Consider the following 18,392-nt stretch of genomic DNA (forward strand, 5'->3'; position numbering starts at 1 on the left):
CAAGCCAAAAACTCTACGCAGGCCTGAGGGCCGCAGGAGGAAGCAGTAGCAGCCTCGAGCCTTTTATGTTCTGCGCTGCAGTTAGCACTTCAGCAGAGTGTGGGGACAGCGGCTCCTTGCCAAAAAGTGTGTGCGCCAAGGCCTGCCAACTCTCCCCGCCCACTCCGAGGACCCAAGCGTGAGCGGTGGGGCGCCGGTAGGCGGGCGCAAGGTGAGGCTGGTGGGCGGGCGGCCAGGCTGGAGCTTCCTGACATGGGAACCTGCTGCACGGCAGGATCAAGCCGGCTACTGAGTGAGTCACCACCCCTCCCACAAGCCGACAAAGTCAGTTCCTGTCCACTGCCACCTAGCCTCTCATGCTGAACCACGGAATTCGGGACGAGACAAAAAATGTTCACTCTCCAGAAACCTTTTCTTTTTTCTTCCTATGTGAAGTTTGCATATTCTCCATCAGCTTGTGTGGGTTTTGAGCACTATAGGAAATTTATGGCTTGATGGACAAAAACCAGGAACGATGCATTCGTGGAAAGCTGTACAATTGTACAAAAGACATTGTCAAACAATTCCAAAAAAAAGAAAAATGGCCAACACATCAACAAATGATCCACATGACGTTGATTTTAGTCCTTATTTTAAAACAGTCTGCAGTCTAAACAAAACGGCCAAAATGACATCAGTTTGATTAAGTCACATAAAAAAAAAAGAATTGTGTCAAAGAACATCCCAAATCCCGTTTTTTATTCAATATAATTTTTTCAAAAAAATAAGCCGCCATGTAAAAAAAAAATGCTGCAAGCCATTTTTATTGATCACTAATCAGGAAAGCGATTTCTCTGCAAAGTGTATTAGGATTTTGTTTTCAGCAGATTATCAACCTGTGTGGCAATTTTAACCTAACTCTGCTTGTCCTTTCACACTTGGCAGAGGGTAAGAGAGCCACACCGTCAGAGTTTAAACTTCACGATGAAGGGATCAGGCAATTTTACACTTTAGAGATTCCAGGCCCTGAAAACCTGAGCTGGTGGTGGAAAGATCAGTCAGGTAGGTACATTGCAACACTTCCTTCCCTATCGCATTTAAATAAGCAACAGGAACAGGAATTTTCCACATTGAAGCAAGTCACAAGGCAGAAGCAGGGATATTATCTCCTTAGTAATGTCCTGAAGGTCTGGTTACTAACCAAAACTCTCCATTAAATGTAGCCAACTGCCCAGGGCGGCCATTATGAAGCCTCAGATCTAATGGGAGGTTGAACCTTTGATCTGTTTAGGGGTGTGTGTATTTGCATTTTATAATGAGATCGGAGCAAATGTCCGCGGCCCCCGCGGTAGGCGGTTGTGTGTCCCATCTTTGCACATTGGACCATTTACAAACCAAAGCTAGATTTCGCTGTTAGGTACAAGCGATGGACTTCACTAAAAGCAGAGTGAGATTTGCTATTTGTTGGGCAATCATGGCTAATCGACAGTTTTAACTCATTTCCATTTAAATACCTGTACCCAAGAGAAATCCTAAAAATGAAACACATAGCAACAACCTCCAGCTTGTCAAACTGCTTGAAATGTGCTCAAATTTCCACCTGGAAGAAAAGCAAGTGGTGTTGTGGGATTTCGGTGAGTTTTACCCAAGTGAGCCTCCAAGCATTTGAGAGAGGCTTTGAGTTGACAGTGGAGGTCAACATTTGACAGCCGATGTGTAGCTGATTTAAGGTCAGTGTTATATTTTCACACGGCATAACCTGTATTGGTAATTAAAGAGCGATACAATTGTGACTGAGACGGGCTACTCTGGGTGTGTTTCTGAACAACAACGAAGACTTGAAAAATCAATCGGGCCAGTCCAGCTCAGCTTCCAATTTATGAAGCTTTAGCTTGTGGGGTTGCCGATATCTTTGGCCCTGTGGTTGATAAAATTCAGGAGAAGGTTTAAACAGCTCTGTGGCGCTGCCGCAGCAAATATAAGCTGAACAAAGATGGACCCAGCAAAGCATTGCAATTTGCAATGCAGCAAAACCTTTAGAAGTGACACCGACACAATGTAATATGTCATACAAGAGCTGTCATACACCTATTCATATCGTTGCAGTCGGAGGAAACCTCATATGTCCAAATATTGTCTAATGCCGATGCCTAATGCCTACTATTTATGTAGTCATTTGTGAAGGCAGAAGCTTAAGTCTGCTTTAACTTTGGGAAACAACAAACAATATTTTTGCATAATTTCTGACATATTTCGGTTTCAACCAGTAATCGAATCATTACGGTCCAAACAAGGGCTGATCAATTAAGGAAGAAAATATTTATAATGGTTATTTTAGTAATAATTGAAATCACGATTATTTAAACAATTGGGTTTTTTTTGGGAGGGGGGGGTTCGTGGGGTACAAAACAAAAGAAAAATGTATTATGTATATGCCTTGTTGATTGCCCTGCGCCGAAGCAGTGTTTGCATTCTGGGAAGCATCAGTTTGAGTGGTCAGAACAAAAACAACATCCAAGTCGACCGAAACAAATTTTGCTCCACTTTAAACGGCCCACTGCAGTCGACTCAGACATGGACATGACTCTTGTATTGATCCAATTAGAAGCCACATAAAGTGAAAACTGTGAAGTATCCTCCCCCTCCTCCCCAAAAAAACTGATTTTAAGCCAAAACATCTTAAATCCATTTAAAATTCCTGAGATGTTACGGGACTATCAGATTTTCTTTGGTTGTTTTTCAAGGGGTAGAACTGACAAACACATCGATACAGAATATTTCCATTTCAGAGAGTTTTCATGGAGAAGTCTCTAGGAATCCTTAAATCTGAAATGTCCTCAAGCTACTTGGACACCCTCCAAAAAGCAAAGCCTGCCATACGGAAGAGGGATACAGACCTGAATCATACACTCTCAAGACTGCTTAGAACTGCAAAGGGCGAGGCGATGCGCCAAAGACGGCACTGGAAAAAAAATCATTTCCAAAAAGGTAATCATTTTCTCAGATCACGCATCCCCATAAGGTGACCTTCACAGTTTTAGATTTTCCGGAATGATCTTAAAATGAATCCTGACTCATCAGTTCTTAAAGGTGGTCTTTTAACAAGCTAGCGTTCCGATTAGTGCGTTAACATGCGCGTGACCGGTCCCAGATTCCAGCAGCTGACGTCTCCGGGAGAACGGAGGAGTGATGACTACATCCGACCTACATTCACCACGCCTAGGCAGCAGGCACGCGTGCTTCCAATCATTACGCACACAAACAAGCTGAGCTCAGTGCTTATAAGAATCAAAAGGAGGAGCAGAGAGGACATAAGTAGACAGGACACAAATTAGAGGAGTAAAAGTTAAAACTCCTCAAGTAGAGTTACATTTGAACATCATCGGGCTCCGCGACTTACGCCACCGTTTGCAGAACGATTTGTGATTGGCGGCGCAGAATAAATAACTTCTGACTCTGGCTCCTTTGTGCACAACGTGCCAGATTGATTGATTGTTTTTGTTTTTGTTTTTTTTTTGCAGTGGTGAGATATATTTCTACAGTTGCAAGCCACATCTTAAGACAGATGATGCTGATCTTTGCAAGGATTTACTCAACTCAAAAGTACCACAAAGGTGTCAACTGAATACTCATTTTATACAACAGCAGGTCTACTCGACTAAAATTTAAAAGAAACCAGTGATAGAACATCATTAGGTATTTACAGTATACTGATTGTTTTATATTGTATATTAAATTAAAAACAACTGAAACTTGACGAAAGTAATAAGTCGGAATTATTACATATTCAGGACTCAATGAGACGCGGTATTGAGTTGATCATCCCTGCAAAATAATTAGAACTTCCCCACAAAAGCATTTATCGCAACAGGAAATTATTTTTGGTCGATATATAGAGCACAACGTCTTTTTCTTGTGTGATCCACAAGCTTGTAGCTTTGATTTACGGGACGATGGTTTGCCTCATCTCCGCAAAGAGCATGCTTACATTTCCTGTTTTGACACATTGGCTTGGTCAATATTTTGGATCAAGTAACCCCCTCCCAGCCCTCCACCAGTCTCAGGCTCAGTTTCCGAAAACATGTGAGTCGTAATTGCTCGTTCGCTGAGCCCTGGGCGACTGTGATGTCATTTTGAGTCGACAGAAGTGACAAGATGGCCGTCCCCTGAGATGGCAAAAAATGGGTGGATTTTAATGCTTAACTCATATTCCATAAACGCAATATTAATCAGAATGCCCCGTTTAGGTGCACAAAATATTTTACTGCTTAAGATTTTTTTGTGATTGGAACAAGGGTGTGTGTGTAAGCTCTGTCTCCACACAACGGGTTTTGGGGCGATTACAACCAACCGTAATCATTAAATCATTCTGAGGTCTCATTAAGAGTAAAAGAAGAAACAGCCCAACTATCGCTGTGAGGTACGCACAGAGCCGATGATTGTTAAAGCATGAGAAACAAAGCGCTGATCCGTCCGCTCACGCTCACCCATGCTGAGACGGTTTGCATAACAAAACATCAATGTAACAAAAGGCATAAGAAATTGTGTTGAACAGTGTCATTCGTAATTCGAGGTTCCACTGTGGAAGAATCCAAAAACCGTGCAGGACTATGCAAACAAAGTCGCTTCCCAGCAGGTAAGGAATTTTATCTGATGGATTGAGGGCAGCAGGAAAACCGAGATCACACAAAATGACATCATCAGACACATAGCGGAACCCAGCGAAGACACAATATGAGCAGAACTGCGTACATTTCCATACACCGACATAGCATCCTGCAAGTCAGACAATACAATGTCAAGAAAATCATTATGATATCCTTGTTGCATAGGCCATTATTGCGATATTGATATTTCATTTCGATATATTGTGCAGCCCTAGCAATTAGTGGAATTTCTCGCACTGTTTTGACCCGTTTTGCTTGGCAACAAAAGTGTTTTGTCTGTCTGACTGTGAAGTTGCCAACCGTTAATTAAGCGAGGATGAAGGTAGAAGAAACGAGTAAATGATTTTACAAACAAAAGCCCAAGCACCTCAAACCATTAAAAATAGCATATGCATTCAAATCTCGCCCCTCACTTGCACACGCAGAAAGACACCTCCATACAGCCGCCTATACATGCGCCAGATCTTGTCGCCTCAGGAAATGGGCTTCATTCATCTTGTCTGACTGCAATAAAGCAGTGCCTAAGATTCTATTTCCAATAAACGTCGACTGATTGGAAAACTCATTCTAATATCAATTTCCATCTAGGCCCTTTAAAAGGCAATCAGCATAGCTTCATCTCCGTATATCACAAGCTCCTTGAGATGATGACACAGCACTGGCTCTCTCCTTCTGCATAATGGCCTTCTCCTATCAAGGCATCTGCAATGAATAATACCACCCGTGAATGGGCTACTTAGTGCGTGTTAGCACGGACCGAAGCCACTTCTCTGAATATTAATCCTGAAGTTTCACACTTTACGTGAGTCTGCCGCGCGGCATCAGTTTTTCATTTGGCAAAGTGAGGCACTTTGGGTGATTTGGTGACACTCGTGGTTACTCTTGACGCTTTTTGTCCTAAGCGACGGCGCTGATTGGTGATCATTTGTACATCACTTTGTTGTCCTGTGCCCACAAAACAGTCATTTCGAGTTGAAATATAGAAACTTTCTTCTAAACACTGGACACTTTCTTCCAAACACAACCTGTTCCGTGACGCTGGTTGACTTCCAAGTTGTTCTCATTTCGAAACCAATTGACTTTTCTGAAATCATGTAAATGAAGTCACCTTTTCGAAACACCACCATCATGACATCACTGTAAAACTAGAGTTTTCAAAAAGGGACATATGGTAAACTTAGTGGTGCTAGCATCGATCGGCCAACAATCACGATCAGACCATTATTGTAGAAAAATACGCGATTGGCATACATCAATCATTGCTGATCACAAAAACTGATCACCCACAGCTCGTCCTTAGCAGCCTGCAGCTAACTAGAGACCAGCCTGTGTGCAGTTTAATGTCCCCTCTCCCTTTCCTTAACACTGCACGTTACAGGGCAAACCAGTTACTGAATCATATAGGGATGTAAAGAAAATCAATAAAATAACGATTTAAACTGCTTAAAATAAACAATCGATGTAAAAAATAAAAGTATCGATTTACGACGTCATGTCAACCATATCCGCTGCAACAAATGATAACGTACAATGCCTTTTCTGCAACGCACATGCACATTCGTGGTAATCCGGGACATCAGTGATATAAAACCAGAAGCATTGTGGGTAGTGTAGTTTCATGGCTAAACCGTGGCCTTCAGGTACGTACCGCATTTTGTATCGATTATATTCCATATACGAGAAAACAAAACAAAACATTTTGAATTACAATTAAATAAAATGCAAATAGATTTGTGGATGACTGCAGCACCACACGAGCGCACAGCAGCAATTTAAAATAAATAAATAAATAAAATCGAATCGATATCGGGGACTGAAAATCAAAAATCTAATCGGGGCTTGAGTGAATCATTACATCCCTAGAATGATATGCTTGTGCATTTTTGGCACTGTCAATTTGAAATAATGCAATTATTTAATTAATAACTGACCGTTATTGATTATCAAAATATTAGTTAGTTCCAGAATTGCAAAATCAGCTCATCCTTGTGATCGGTAAAGGAATTTTTAAGCGCCGATCTCGCTCCTTGATGACAGGCACGTAATCGGCAGCATAAATTCCTGATTGGAACATCCCTGGTAAAACTATTTATTTTATCATTTTAGGCATGTTTCCAGAACATTTTGGATGATTATTTTTGGGGGGGCAGGTGCATTTGAATGTATAGAAAATATACAGGAGAATGACAACACAAAGTACAGTTTCTTACCTTCCAGCCACTTCCCGCCTCTCTGTAGTAGGGAAAGTTATCACAGATCCACTGGTAGATCTCACTCAGCGTCATCTTCTTCTTTGGCGAGCTGTTGATGGCGAACGTAATGAGGCTGGCGTAGCTGTAGGGCGGCTTGCCGTCCTTGTGCTGTTGCACCTCTTCCTGGTCCAGCGTGGTGTTGGGATCTAGGAGGGCGCTCTTCTTGCCCATGCCTGGCCCGTGGCCATGCTGGCCATCGGCCTTGCGGATGGCCGCCTGCATGGTAAGCTGTGGGAGCCAATCCATGGAGGTGAGGCTACTTTCCAGCTCCGACGTCATGTTGACGACAGGCCGGGCAGCAGGGAGGGAGGGGGTAAACCCTAAAGCCTGGAGGAAAACCGGCGGCGTCTGTTGGAGCTCGACCGAGTGGTGGGGAGAGGAGTAAGTCGGGGTGATGAGCTGAAGTCCGGGCCCTCAGATCAGGACATCAGCATGCTTCTCCAAAGCGAGTCTGCGGAAAAATAACACAAACATGCTTGTAATCAGTTTTCTGTGCGCAGTGCTAATAACTGATTACTGGAGTCACTCTTTGGTCTTGATGGAGCAACTCATGATGGCAGAAGCAGAAAGAATTCTTCACTTCGGAAATTTACTTAAAAATGCAGAATTGGAAAGTGCAAAAGCAGTCTGGAGTCACGGTCCAGTAGAGTATTACATTATCACATTAAGTAAAATGGTATCTGCAAGTGGAAAAGCACAAATAATGAGCAATACAGTACTTTAGTCAATATTCATTGTGGATGACTAAAGCAAATGTCGATATCTAGAGCACATGTGTCAAACGCAAGGCCCGGGGGCCAGATCTGGCCCGCAACCTCATTTTATGTGGCCCGCAAAGGGCAAATCATGCGCCATTTATTTGTTACCAATCCTCCCTTTTTTGAATTGTCGGACAAAAAAATTACTTACTGGCTTCTGATTTCATAACTAGCTTTCCATCAATTTGTTGTGTGTATGTGACAAAGTAAAGTGATCATACGTTTATAAGGGACCTCTGAGGTAAACCATAACTACAATGTGGCCATTCCAGTCCACAAAAATGAGTTTGACACCCTTGATCTAGAGTATTGCGTAAATTACGTGTGCCCCCCCCCACCCACATGCCAAAAACAAATATGAAAATTCAAAATTGTCTAAAGGCGTGAATGTGAGTGTGAACGTTTCTCTATAGATGCGCTGCAATGGACAGGCATCCCGTCCAGCTTCTCTCGACAAAAGTCAGCTGGGGTAGGCTCCAGCTCACCCGCAAGCCAAATAAGGACAAGCACACTCGTAAATGGATGGATGAAAGTTAACTAGACAATGCATTTCAATTTTGTTGACATGGCTGTTCAATGAAAACCACAAACACATGTATTGATGGTTTTTTTGTTGTTGTCCAAATATGTATATGAATATTCAAAATATTCATAGTTGGTGTTTTTCATCTTCAGAATGTCACGTGTGTGTTTTGTTTTGGCCTGTGACGAAATGTTAAGTGAGCAAAAAAACAGAAGTAGTTTGCATGGTGTCTGCACATGCTTTAACTGGCTGTGCAGCAAATTACGAGACCACCGCCTCCTCTTCCACTTATTGCTCTCAGAGCTGACTCACAGCTTAGACTCCATCTGCACCGAGAGAGGGAAACAGAGAGAGTGGGAGACAGAGCGAGAGTAAATGCTGGGCAATTGTTTTCACAACTGCCAGCCAAATGGGGCAATGGCTCAGGAAGAATTCTGACTCTCTTGTGACTAGTAAAACCCCCTTTCTCCCTTCCGTCTGCCTTGCCTTCCAGCTTGCCCGCCCACTCGCCTCGCGGAGCCTCTGCCATAAACAAGGCAGGCAGTGTCGTCTTGCAAACTGTCCTCCACCCAGTGTGCGTCTGCAACAGCCTGTCTCGTTGTCCTTCCTGGCACACTGCCCTGCTTGTCCGAAAATAGAGGGGCGGACTAGATAAGCTCTAAGTTCTAAATGTAGGTGAAGATGGGTATCGGTGCGCGGGGAAAGGGAATGGGATGACACCTCGAACTGGTTGACGGCAACAACAAAACTCTTAGAATTTTGTATCATTTTTTTCTCAGTTGTGTCGGGCTGGGAATAAACATAGACCAGTAAGTCCTCAAAAGGCAAACACTGTATCCTTCAAAAAGTATTTTTCAATGTGAAATTGCATATCAATCTTTTGAGAGAATTTGCAAACATTGATTCAAAAGTGCCTGAAGACAGTGAGCGCTATCGCACTGAATCACTCTGATACCCTGGATCAAAATGACATTTTCAACTCTTTTCACTTCCTGCCCAGGACCTTGAGAGAGAGGTTCTTACCTTGCTGAAAAGCTTCATGCCACCTACACCGCTGAGGTCAACAAAATACGCCATTTAAACCTTAAACCAAACGAAACAAGTCAAACTATTAAGTGATTAACCACAAGTTCTCTCTAGTCCATTTTAATAGACCGCTAGAGTCGTACCTTGACTTACGAGTGACCCCACTTAAAAGGTTTTCTAGATACAAGCCATCACTTGGCACATTTTTCTGCTTTAACTTGCCAGCAAAAATGTTGCACTAATGAGCCCAAGATGGCAGCAGTGAACTCCCCTCAACTTTCTTTATGCACATCAAGCAGCAGTTATGGCTGCAAGTTTAATGCGAACACAATGCGAAACGTCATCGATTATGATATTGTTATAATGCTTTAGATATCAAACTGCAATTACAATATTGATGAAGGGGTGACAAATTCACATTTAGATTCTTTTTCAAAATGGCCTAGTGAAAAGCAACTGAACCAGTAGAGGAATCAGACCCAAGACTTTCTTACAACTTCATGAACTGCAGTCCGCAGAGTACACGTTAATCCAGTACACACTTTTGAACCAACCGCCAGTGTGCACGGTTACAACGCCGTAATCAAGTTCTCAGACACCTCAGCAAGAGACCTGATTAGTAACTTATCATGAGTCGGCCCTCTGGTTCGAGGATCAGCATCTAACGGGGTAGCGTGAAAATAACTTAGAGGCCATGAACACCCAGCTCACAGAGAGCATTGTGGACTTAACGTGGGCAAAAGCGACATAAATACACACCTCCTTCAGAATCAACAAGACTGAAGAAGAACATAGAGGCCGGCTACAGGTGAAAGTTAAATCCGATGTTGTAGAGAGCAATCATTAAAAAGTGTAAGGATGAGTTATTTTTTTGTTTTGTTTTTGTAAAATCACAATTAACAAGGAGCTACACACACATGCACACACACACACACACACGAGACACTAGTTTGAATATTATAAAAGTGTTTTAATGCTCTATTTTGTGTGTCTTGGTTGGGGGATTTGGAGTACAGGGAACCCCTCTTCCAGACCCACCACGCAATTGGTGAAAATCTGCGACACCATAAAAATCTTTTCACGCTTTTACACCTCCCTCCACCATGTATAGATTAACCACACTAATAATTTAATAACACAAAAAACATCAAAAAACATTTTTACATAAATTGTACAGAAAACTCTGTACTGGACGTAATGTGTGTGTGTTGCATGCGTCTTTAAGAGGCGGGGTCGGGTAGAGTGGCATGAGATGGTGAATTCCTGTGTGAGTGTTCATTGTGTTTTTAATGTTCACCTGGTACGCAATAAACAGCGAAACAATGGCAATCGACGACTGTGAATCCCTTTACCCACATGTGAGGTTGTGATAAAAAAAAAATTATCATCAAAAAAAAAAAAAAAAATTGGGGGATCAAAACGTTCCATCAGAGGCATGTTTGGTACCCCTCCCCTTCTTGCTGCTGGAGTGACGCAGACGTTTGCCTTTGTTGTGAAAAAGTCAAATGTTTCTGGATTTTTATTTTCAGGTAATAAACATTTTTAAATCCTAATAGAGGAAATTACTGACGTTGGGTCGAACCCGAAACACTTTCGATCAGTCCACACATGTGGGGGCTTGTATTAAAAAATATTGACCAATCAGAAGTGTTGAAAATGAGATTCTCTATTTGACGATGAAATGTCAATGGTGGAATAAAGGAGCTGTTTTTTGGGGTCACCTGTAAAGTGATTATGAATGCAAGATGATTCACAAGAGCGACACTTATCTCACATTCACTAATTCAAGATAAAATTAATAGATTACAATAACGCTAAAATGAAGGTCTACAGCTCGTCTACGATTGGCGAAATAAATTTAGAAGAGACTCACTACTTGAGTAGATAACGAGCTACCTAGCATGGTTACGTTCGTTTGTTCCCACTCTGACATTCTTTCGGAAAGCGAAGAGGAGCAGACACACAGTATCCGGCTCATTATCTTGAGCGACACGCGAAACAGGTGCCCTGCGTTCCGCCATTCATGAATGAAACATGCGTCATCTCTTTCAGGAGTTTTAGAATGCACCCATTTTCAGATTTTCCAAAGTTCCCTCACCAAATCGGCAAATGTTCCGATGAGCTTTTTGTAAGGTTAAATTGTTCGTTAATCGTTATATATTAGAATTTAATTGCCAATGTTAGCTTGACTTTGTTTTTTTTTTTTTTCAGCTGGGGAGTCGACCTCCTCGCGGAAGCATTTGAATTTTGGTGGCGATCGGTCGCCGTTTTAGACAACAGAATTGACAAAGCAAGCGATATTACAATGCTTGCCTCCATATTGTGTGACGTCGACAGCTGAGACGGAAAAAATAACAAGCCGAGCTGCCAATTTGTCGTAAATCTCATCTCAACAAAACCGTTAAAATCATGACAGAGTCTTGTAGAGGGGGGGGGGGTGAATTTTATTAGTGATGTCATATTTACATACATACCAATTATATAAGTGACAATGTTTAGGTCAATCAAGCGTCCCTTTAAAGAGTCAAAATTTGCGAGTGGAAATGGGTGTCATATATCATAGAAATAATTATCCACCAGGATTCTATCAGGCACAGCGGGAAGACATTTCTAAATGGAGCAAACTGCTTTGCCGTCAGCTGGTCAGAGGAAGTTTGCGCTTGCCAAGTCCATTGATCTCTAACAGCGGGAGGTTAGCGGAGGCTCAGCAGCCAATTCAATCTGTTATGGGTACCGACATGAGCAGATAATTAACGCATTTTTTTTCCCCATGTCAACAGAACTCCAAAAGGGACATGGCTGGATCAATCGCTGGGAAATATTTAATGGGGTGGAGAATTTGCCCGTCATAAATAATATAAATAATATTCTTCAAATTCTTTTGTTTTCCTTCAGAATTTTAACATGGAGTAGTGTCCGCATGGGACAGAAATGAACCATTATAGCCTTCTTTGTGTCTGTGTTAGTGAATGTTTAATGCACAAAACAGGGTTAATGACCACTTTTTCAGTACCAGTCAAGCAAAAAAATAAAGCAAACCGTCAGACGCGACCCACGCTCAACTGACACTAAACTACACGACTTTTTTTCTCCTTATTGTCCGCTCCTTTTCGCCATTTGGATTGTTCGTATGCGGCCGCCAGGTCTGGTCTCTCTTCATAAGTAAGAGCGCACTGCCTTACGATTGGTCAATGCCGAAGAACTAATCGAAGGAATACATAGGACATGTCACGCGATGCGGCAAGACACACAATTTTTGACATGACAGACTTCCGCCGTGATGGTCATGAAGCGTCGCAGATGCCAAACAACCAAACAACTATGTCACACTACATGGGCTACAACGCGTCAAGACAACTTAAAGTGAACTGAGTTAAGGGACACTACATTTGTCTGCGACACATCTGCCAGCTCACAGTCGCTAAATTTGTGTAGTCCGATGTTGAGCTTTGACGCAAGCCAGACATCTTTCCAGGTGACAAACACTACTCTGGAGTACTCCGAAACATCAGGGGGAGGAGCATAACGACAGGGATAAAGGAGTACATGTGATTGTGAAATTCAAATTTTTAAGTGAAGACGAACCAGAACATAATTCGAGCTACTGAGCCTGCTTCTCTGCAGATATCGAAGGATACTGTGTGAAGACCAGGAGCTCAAGGAAGAAGAAAAATTTAAAGATGTGAGGGAGATTCGGTCACTATTTGTTCTATGGTACAGACGGAGAGGTTAAATTAATCACTACATTGCTTACGTTTAATTGCAAAGAGATCTGCCTTGACTCTTGTGGTTGTGTTGGCATTTAAAGAGAGAGGGGGAAAATTAAAAGCTACGGACTTACAAAATATTTGAAATATTTAAAAATCGGCACTTCTTATGAAAAGGAGAAAAAATGGTCATAAAATGCCACCTCATTGATATTTGATGCTTGCGTGTTGATACCATCAGGAAAATAACAACTCGTTTCCCCCAATACAGTCTATCCATCCACTTAGGGATAAAATGGTTTACAGAAAAAAAGCGTTGAATTTTGAATGGTTAGTATTACTGTTTCAAATTGTAATTATCATCACTACTGTAATTAGAGGAGTGTTATTTTTTGGCAGATGATGGCTTTTTTTTTTCCCCTGCAAAGAGAACAAGAGTAAGAGCGTGGGTGTATTTCGTTTTTTTATGAGACTGCAAATAATAATTCAACATAATTACACCATATGTAAAGAATGTGTGTTTTTTTAGTCACCATGAAGGGGGAAGGGACAAAAGGACAAAAAATACATGTGCTTGCTAATTTCATGCTTTTGTATTCAAACTAATAACCATTTCAATGGCTTCTGTTTTTGTATCAGTGATTCCCCCCCCCCCGTTATTCATTTTAGCGATATCATGATAATACAGATAACTGTGATCATTTTGGTAACAAAATCAAACTACGATTTTGAGTTTCCAAACAGTGAGTAATGAACTAGTCTGTGCAACAACGAAACAATGTGTCGCCAATCAAGGTCCTGGAATTGCTCGAGGACTCGTTTCACTCCTCGTGCTATCGTAACAAACCATTCCGAATAAGTGATGATACCAATGTAGCAACTTGTTCAAAGTGCTAATGCTAGCTTTCTATTGCCAGCTATTGTGTTGAATCTGGATAAGAATTCTCTGTGACTATTTATCACTATTACGCACTTTTATAATGGCATGCGATTCACGTGTCCATGTTTGTTCATGAGGGGATGAGTGAAGTGAGGCGACATTTGAAGCTTGCAAGCAGTTTTAATACTGAAAATGCCCCCTTTCAGCTTGTGAACGGACAGAAATACTAACGGTACAGAACAAATTACCCAGTAAACCAAATGAAATGCCGTTATGATCAGCTATCTGCAAAATTTTAGCCACAGTTGCCCTAACATAAGCCTATCAACTACCCAGTAAAAAAATAAAGAAAGAAAGACAAGCATACAGTTCCAGTAGCTGCAGGAGGTGAGCTGGCAAAGGCACAAGTTGATGAAAGGAACTGCGCCCCGCTACATTGAGATGCCTGCCATTTGACCCGCCACGCTAATGATCCAGCTGCTTCGTAATCGGCAAGGCCAAGTTCGCCGTCTTAATTAGAAGGCCTCGGGTAGCGAGCAAGAATTACGAAGCGCAACACCACCGGGCAGTAACGATCCCCCACCCCCGCTGCCTTCATTACCCTGTCGGGCAGTGGGATGTGCGGAGACCCCCCTGGTCTATTGAGAAAGCAGAGAAATGGTTGAACAAGAAGTCGGAGGTGTGTTGAAGAGCAAGGCAAATGGAGAAAAGGTGGATTTCCATGTCAGCAACTATTTCCTGGCAAGAACTGAATCACACATCATTGCTGTCATTTGACAACCGGGTATTTCCGTTGTCTAGAGCAAAATATTTGAATAAAGTGCACCACAATCAACTGTTATTAGACAGTAAACGTAAATCTGTCGTTTCACAGACATCGCTGTATGCTGTAACGTTTACGTGGGCGTGTGTAAAAAGTAATAATGGCTTTCTGTGACAAAGTGATGACTTAGAAGCATGTTCCTCTCTTTTTGTAAGTCACAATGTGTGTCAAGGTAAAAGTGAAGGTTTCCACAAAATTCACGTCATTAGCGCATTGCATTGCAAGTTATACAGCATAATTCCTAATTAAATGGTTAATATAACCACACAATTTGACTTGTATCAGACTGTTAGAAATCGTTAAATTTCCTTTTTTTTTTTAAATTATTCTGCTGCAAACATGGCGGTTATGAACCAAAATTACGAGAACTCAATTTACTAAAACAAAAACTCTCCCAGTAAGAAGATGCTTCTGCACACCCTTTGTCCAAAATAAGACGCTTTTTTTTTTTTTAAAAACAAATGTCTTTTAGACTCAAGAAAGGTTTTGTTCGATTTTCAGAAGAAAATGTCTCAATGCCAAGCACTCCTTAATGTTCACGTGCATCAAATTATCAGAGAGACAATTGCTATTTGAGGAAATATGAGTGAGCTTGGTTGATCATTCGTGATGTCACTTTATAGGAGGCAGGGAGAAAAATACAAGGGCAGGTATGGATGCTAGTATCGAGCCGACAGTAACTGTGTGTGTGTGTGTGTGTGCGTGCGTGTGCACTGAATAGGGTCATGAGTTCAGGCATTACGCCCCCACAGGCACTGTGAACCCACACATACGTATTGAGCTACTTTGATGGGAATATAAGAGAGTTGAGCATGTCACAGTAACTGCAGTCAAGGAAAATGAAAGGAATTAATTTTGAGGGTGAAACAACTGTCAGAACAATTTTATCTTTTAGGAATTGATGGCAATTTATTTTCAAATGATTTGATTTTTCCGATATCTTTTCCCGACATGTCTTGGCAATATTTGTACGATGATGACTAAGCGGCAATTATGTGCTTGCGTCACAAAGGGTCTCAATCAACCCCGCCAAAGCGGTTAAGTTGGGCACCAGGCCTTCTTTGATTGAAGAGTGGCCGACGAGGCAATAGGGCTGAGGAGAATGCAGGGATTACTCAACGCAACCATGCTGACTTCACGTCATTATGTCGACAGGTCGCCATCTGCGTCATTGACTTTGCCGCTGTTCCTCGTTTTGAGCCATTGCGCCATTCGGGTTTCTACTTAGTGTGCACTTACAACCCTGGATGAAATGCACATTTCAAGCGCTGAGCTTCCCTTTCATTTGTATCACCTAAAAATAGCAGTGGCGTGCTGTGCATTTGGTACCTGTGGATTTACCGGAGGTGTTTACAATGTTTACACTTATGGAACCGGCTCGTAGGGGTTCGTTACAGATTGACAGAGGAGCAAAGTGGCTGCACTGGGGGTACAAATATTCGTATCTGGGGGCATTTTTAGTTGAAATGAGGCAACGCTTTTCGATTTCCTCATTTCAGACATCTATTAAAGATGACGTCACGTCATTGGCATGCCGCCTTGCATAGCATTATTGCTACTATCATGACAAATGTTAACGTTATGCTTATTTTTTTCCAAGTGGGATTGAATTAAAGTAAAAAAAAAAAAAACACTGCAACAAACTTCACAAATTTGAAAAAAGAAAAAAATATAAACTGCGCTGTTCACATTGAAAGAAAAAAAAAATCTGATTCATGTCACATATGGGCAAAACAATTGAAATTGAGCAGTAGTGTGAAGATAGCCGTAGACAAATAATTAATAAATAAATAAATAAAAGTACTTCTACTGCTGCTCTAAGTGACTCAATTTGATGCTATAATATTCATCATTTCTCAAAGAGGATAAAGAATATATGCCTGTGAGTATTGTTTTAAGTCAGCTGGGCTGGGATCCAGGTCACTCATGAGCCTAATGAGGACAAGCGCTGCAGACACAGGATGGAAGGATGGAGGTTCTGAACTCCAATAGATAGCAAATTATTTCCTTTGTCTCCATTTGCATGACAGCTGGGTTTCTAATTTCCATCATTTTCCAACTCATCTCACATGAATTATTTCATTGCACCTATGATCTTCCTGTGAATAAGCTATTGTCCAGCTGTGAGCAAATATTATGACCAAGGCTCGCTAAACAGCAGTCCAGGTGCGTCATACAACCCCACTAAACGAGCCTATTTCAATAGAACCTTTTGAAGGGCTACTTTGAATTGTTTTGCCACAATCGAATCACTTTCAGGCACCAAACGTGAATATGACACAGATGTCACATTATAAGCAGCTCAGATTTCCCGGATCGTTACTGACAAGGCTACCTGAGCATTGAATCTAAAGAGGGGGTGGCGTGCTGGGGGATACATTTTGGTTGTTTGTGTGAAAACGTGAGCATTGCTTGTTTTGTGTACAAAATTGGGCAATTAGCTCTAAGCCGATAGTTTGTGGTAATGAGTGATGACCTGTGACACCAAGCGTGTGTGTTATCCGTAAGTTAGTAGTTAGATAATATACAATACTAGGAGGCATATAATTCTTATCCTTTGTGAGAAACAAATATTACTGCAGCTTATTAAGTCACTTTCTGGTGCTGACTCTGACTTCCCCCTTTTTTCTTAAATAGGAGAAATTTCAACTGAATAACATGTGAAGTTAACGAACAAAGGACCGAGATGACTGAAGTTGTTCGGTTTCCATGCTGCCGTGGCCACACGATGACCCCGATGGAACAGGTGAGTCAAGTCATCACTTCATCTGCTAAATGCACGTTACGCAGCGGAAAGCTGTGTTTAGCAAAATATGCACATGCTGTATAGCGACACTCCGAATCAGCCTAGAACAGCAGACCTCAGGCAATTTCACCGTTTTTCCACAATACAAAACAGTCAAAACATTGTCATGTTATGTAATAATAATAATAATAATAATACATTACAGGGAGCCTTATTTATGTTCTGCCCGGAACTTCTTACGGCATGACTACAACAAGCTCCACTTAAATACCACACGCAGCATAACAGCCATGATTTCCTCAGGCTATTCAAGCTCCCCGTCATGCACTTACACACACACACACACAAAATCTGTGACAGGTACCCAACCAGTGCTCTCATGCACTTATCTACAATTTTCAAAATGAATCCCCCCCCCCCCTTATTTCTTTTTACCGCAGTCACGAATCCACCACTGATAACAACGCGCAAACACAACATCGCAACGGCGCCTCAAACACACGACGACACGCGTGATGGACGCGCCATTAAAAACAGTCGCTAAGACAGTAAATATTTAGACAAGTGATTGTTATATGCTCGCTCAGACGCTGTGTACAGAAGGAAGCCACGCAGTGAAGGGGAAACATTTTTTTAAAAAAGGGGGTGAGATTATTATGACAAGAATCTTCCTGCGGTGTGATGGCAACTTGGCATCTGGGAGGGGGATCACTAAGCGCTCTACCTTCTAACACCCTTTGAGATGTTGGCACACGCGCTCACAACAACAAAAGTGCTGTGATGTAACCTGGTAACAAGCGTTTGGTATCTTCACCCTCCACCGAAACCGAGGTCATACCTTCTGTATCGACGCCTTTATCTAGAGTGTGGGTGGGAGAAGCCCTTGTTTTCCAAGCAATTGCAAGGGGATAATCAGGGAGGGGTGGGAACTCCACTCACCTGCCCCTCAGTCACTCCTCACTTTTTCCAGCCCTCAAGGGTAAAGTATTCTGGAGCGTCTTGGCGCCTAAAATAGCAACGTGTTTGAGTAC

General features: G+C 42.0%; 1 protein-coding gene across 1 annotated transcript in view; it reads right to left on the bottom strand.

The window, feature by feature from the left end:
* The window catches only part of foxj3 (forkhead box J3), a 98,107-nt gene that overhangs the window by 51,302 nt on the left and 28,413 nt on the right, over positions 1-18,392 (bottom strand). The window contains exon 2 of the mRNA XM_088309610.1: positions 6,857-7,349. Coding sequence (XP_088165736.1) covers positions 6,857-7,177 — 321 coding nt within the window. The 5' untranslated portion in view covers positions 7,178-7,349. The remainder of the gene's footprint in view (positions 1-6,856; positions 7,350-18,392) is intronic.

This window comes from Idiotropiscis lumnitzeri, chromosome 11, assembly GCF_059441095.1.
Source record: "Idiotropiscis lumnitzeri isolate Australia: NSW breed Sydney's pygmy pipehorse chromosome 11, RoL_Ilum_1.0, whole genome shotgun sequence".
Classification (NCBI taxonomy): Eukaryota; Metazoa; Chordata; class Actinopteri; order Syngnathiformes; family Syngnathidae; genus Idiotropiscis; species Idiotropiscis lumnitzeri.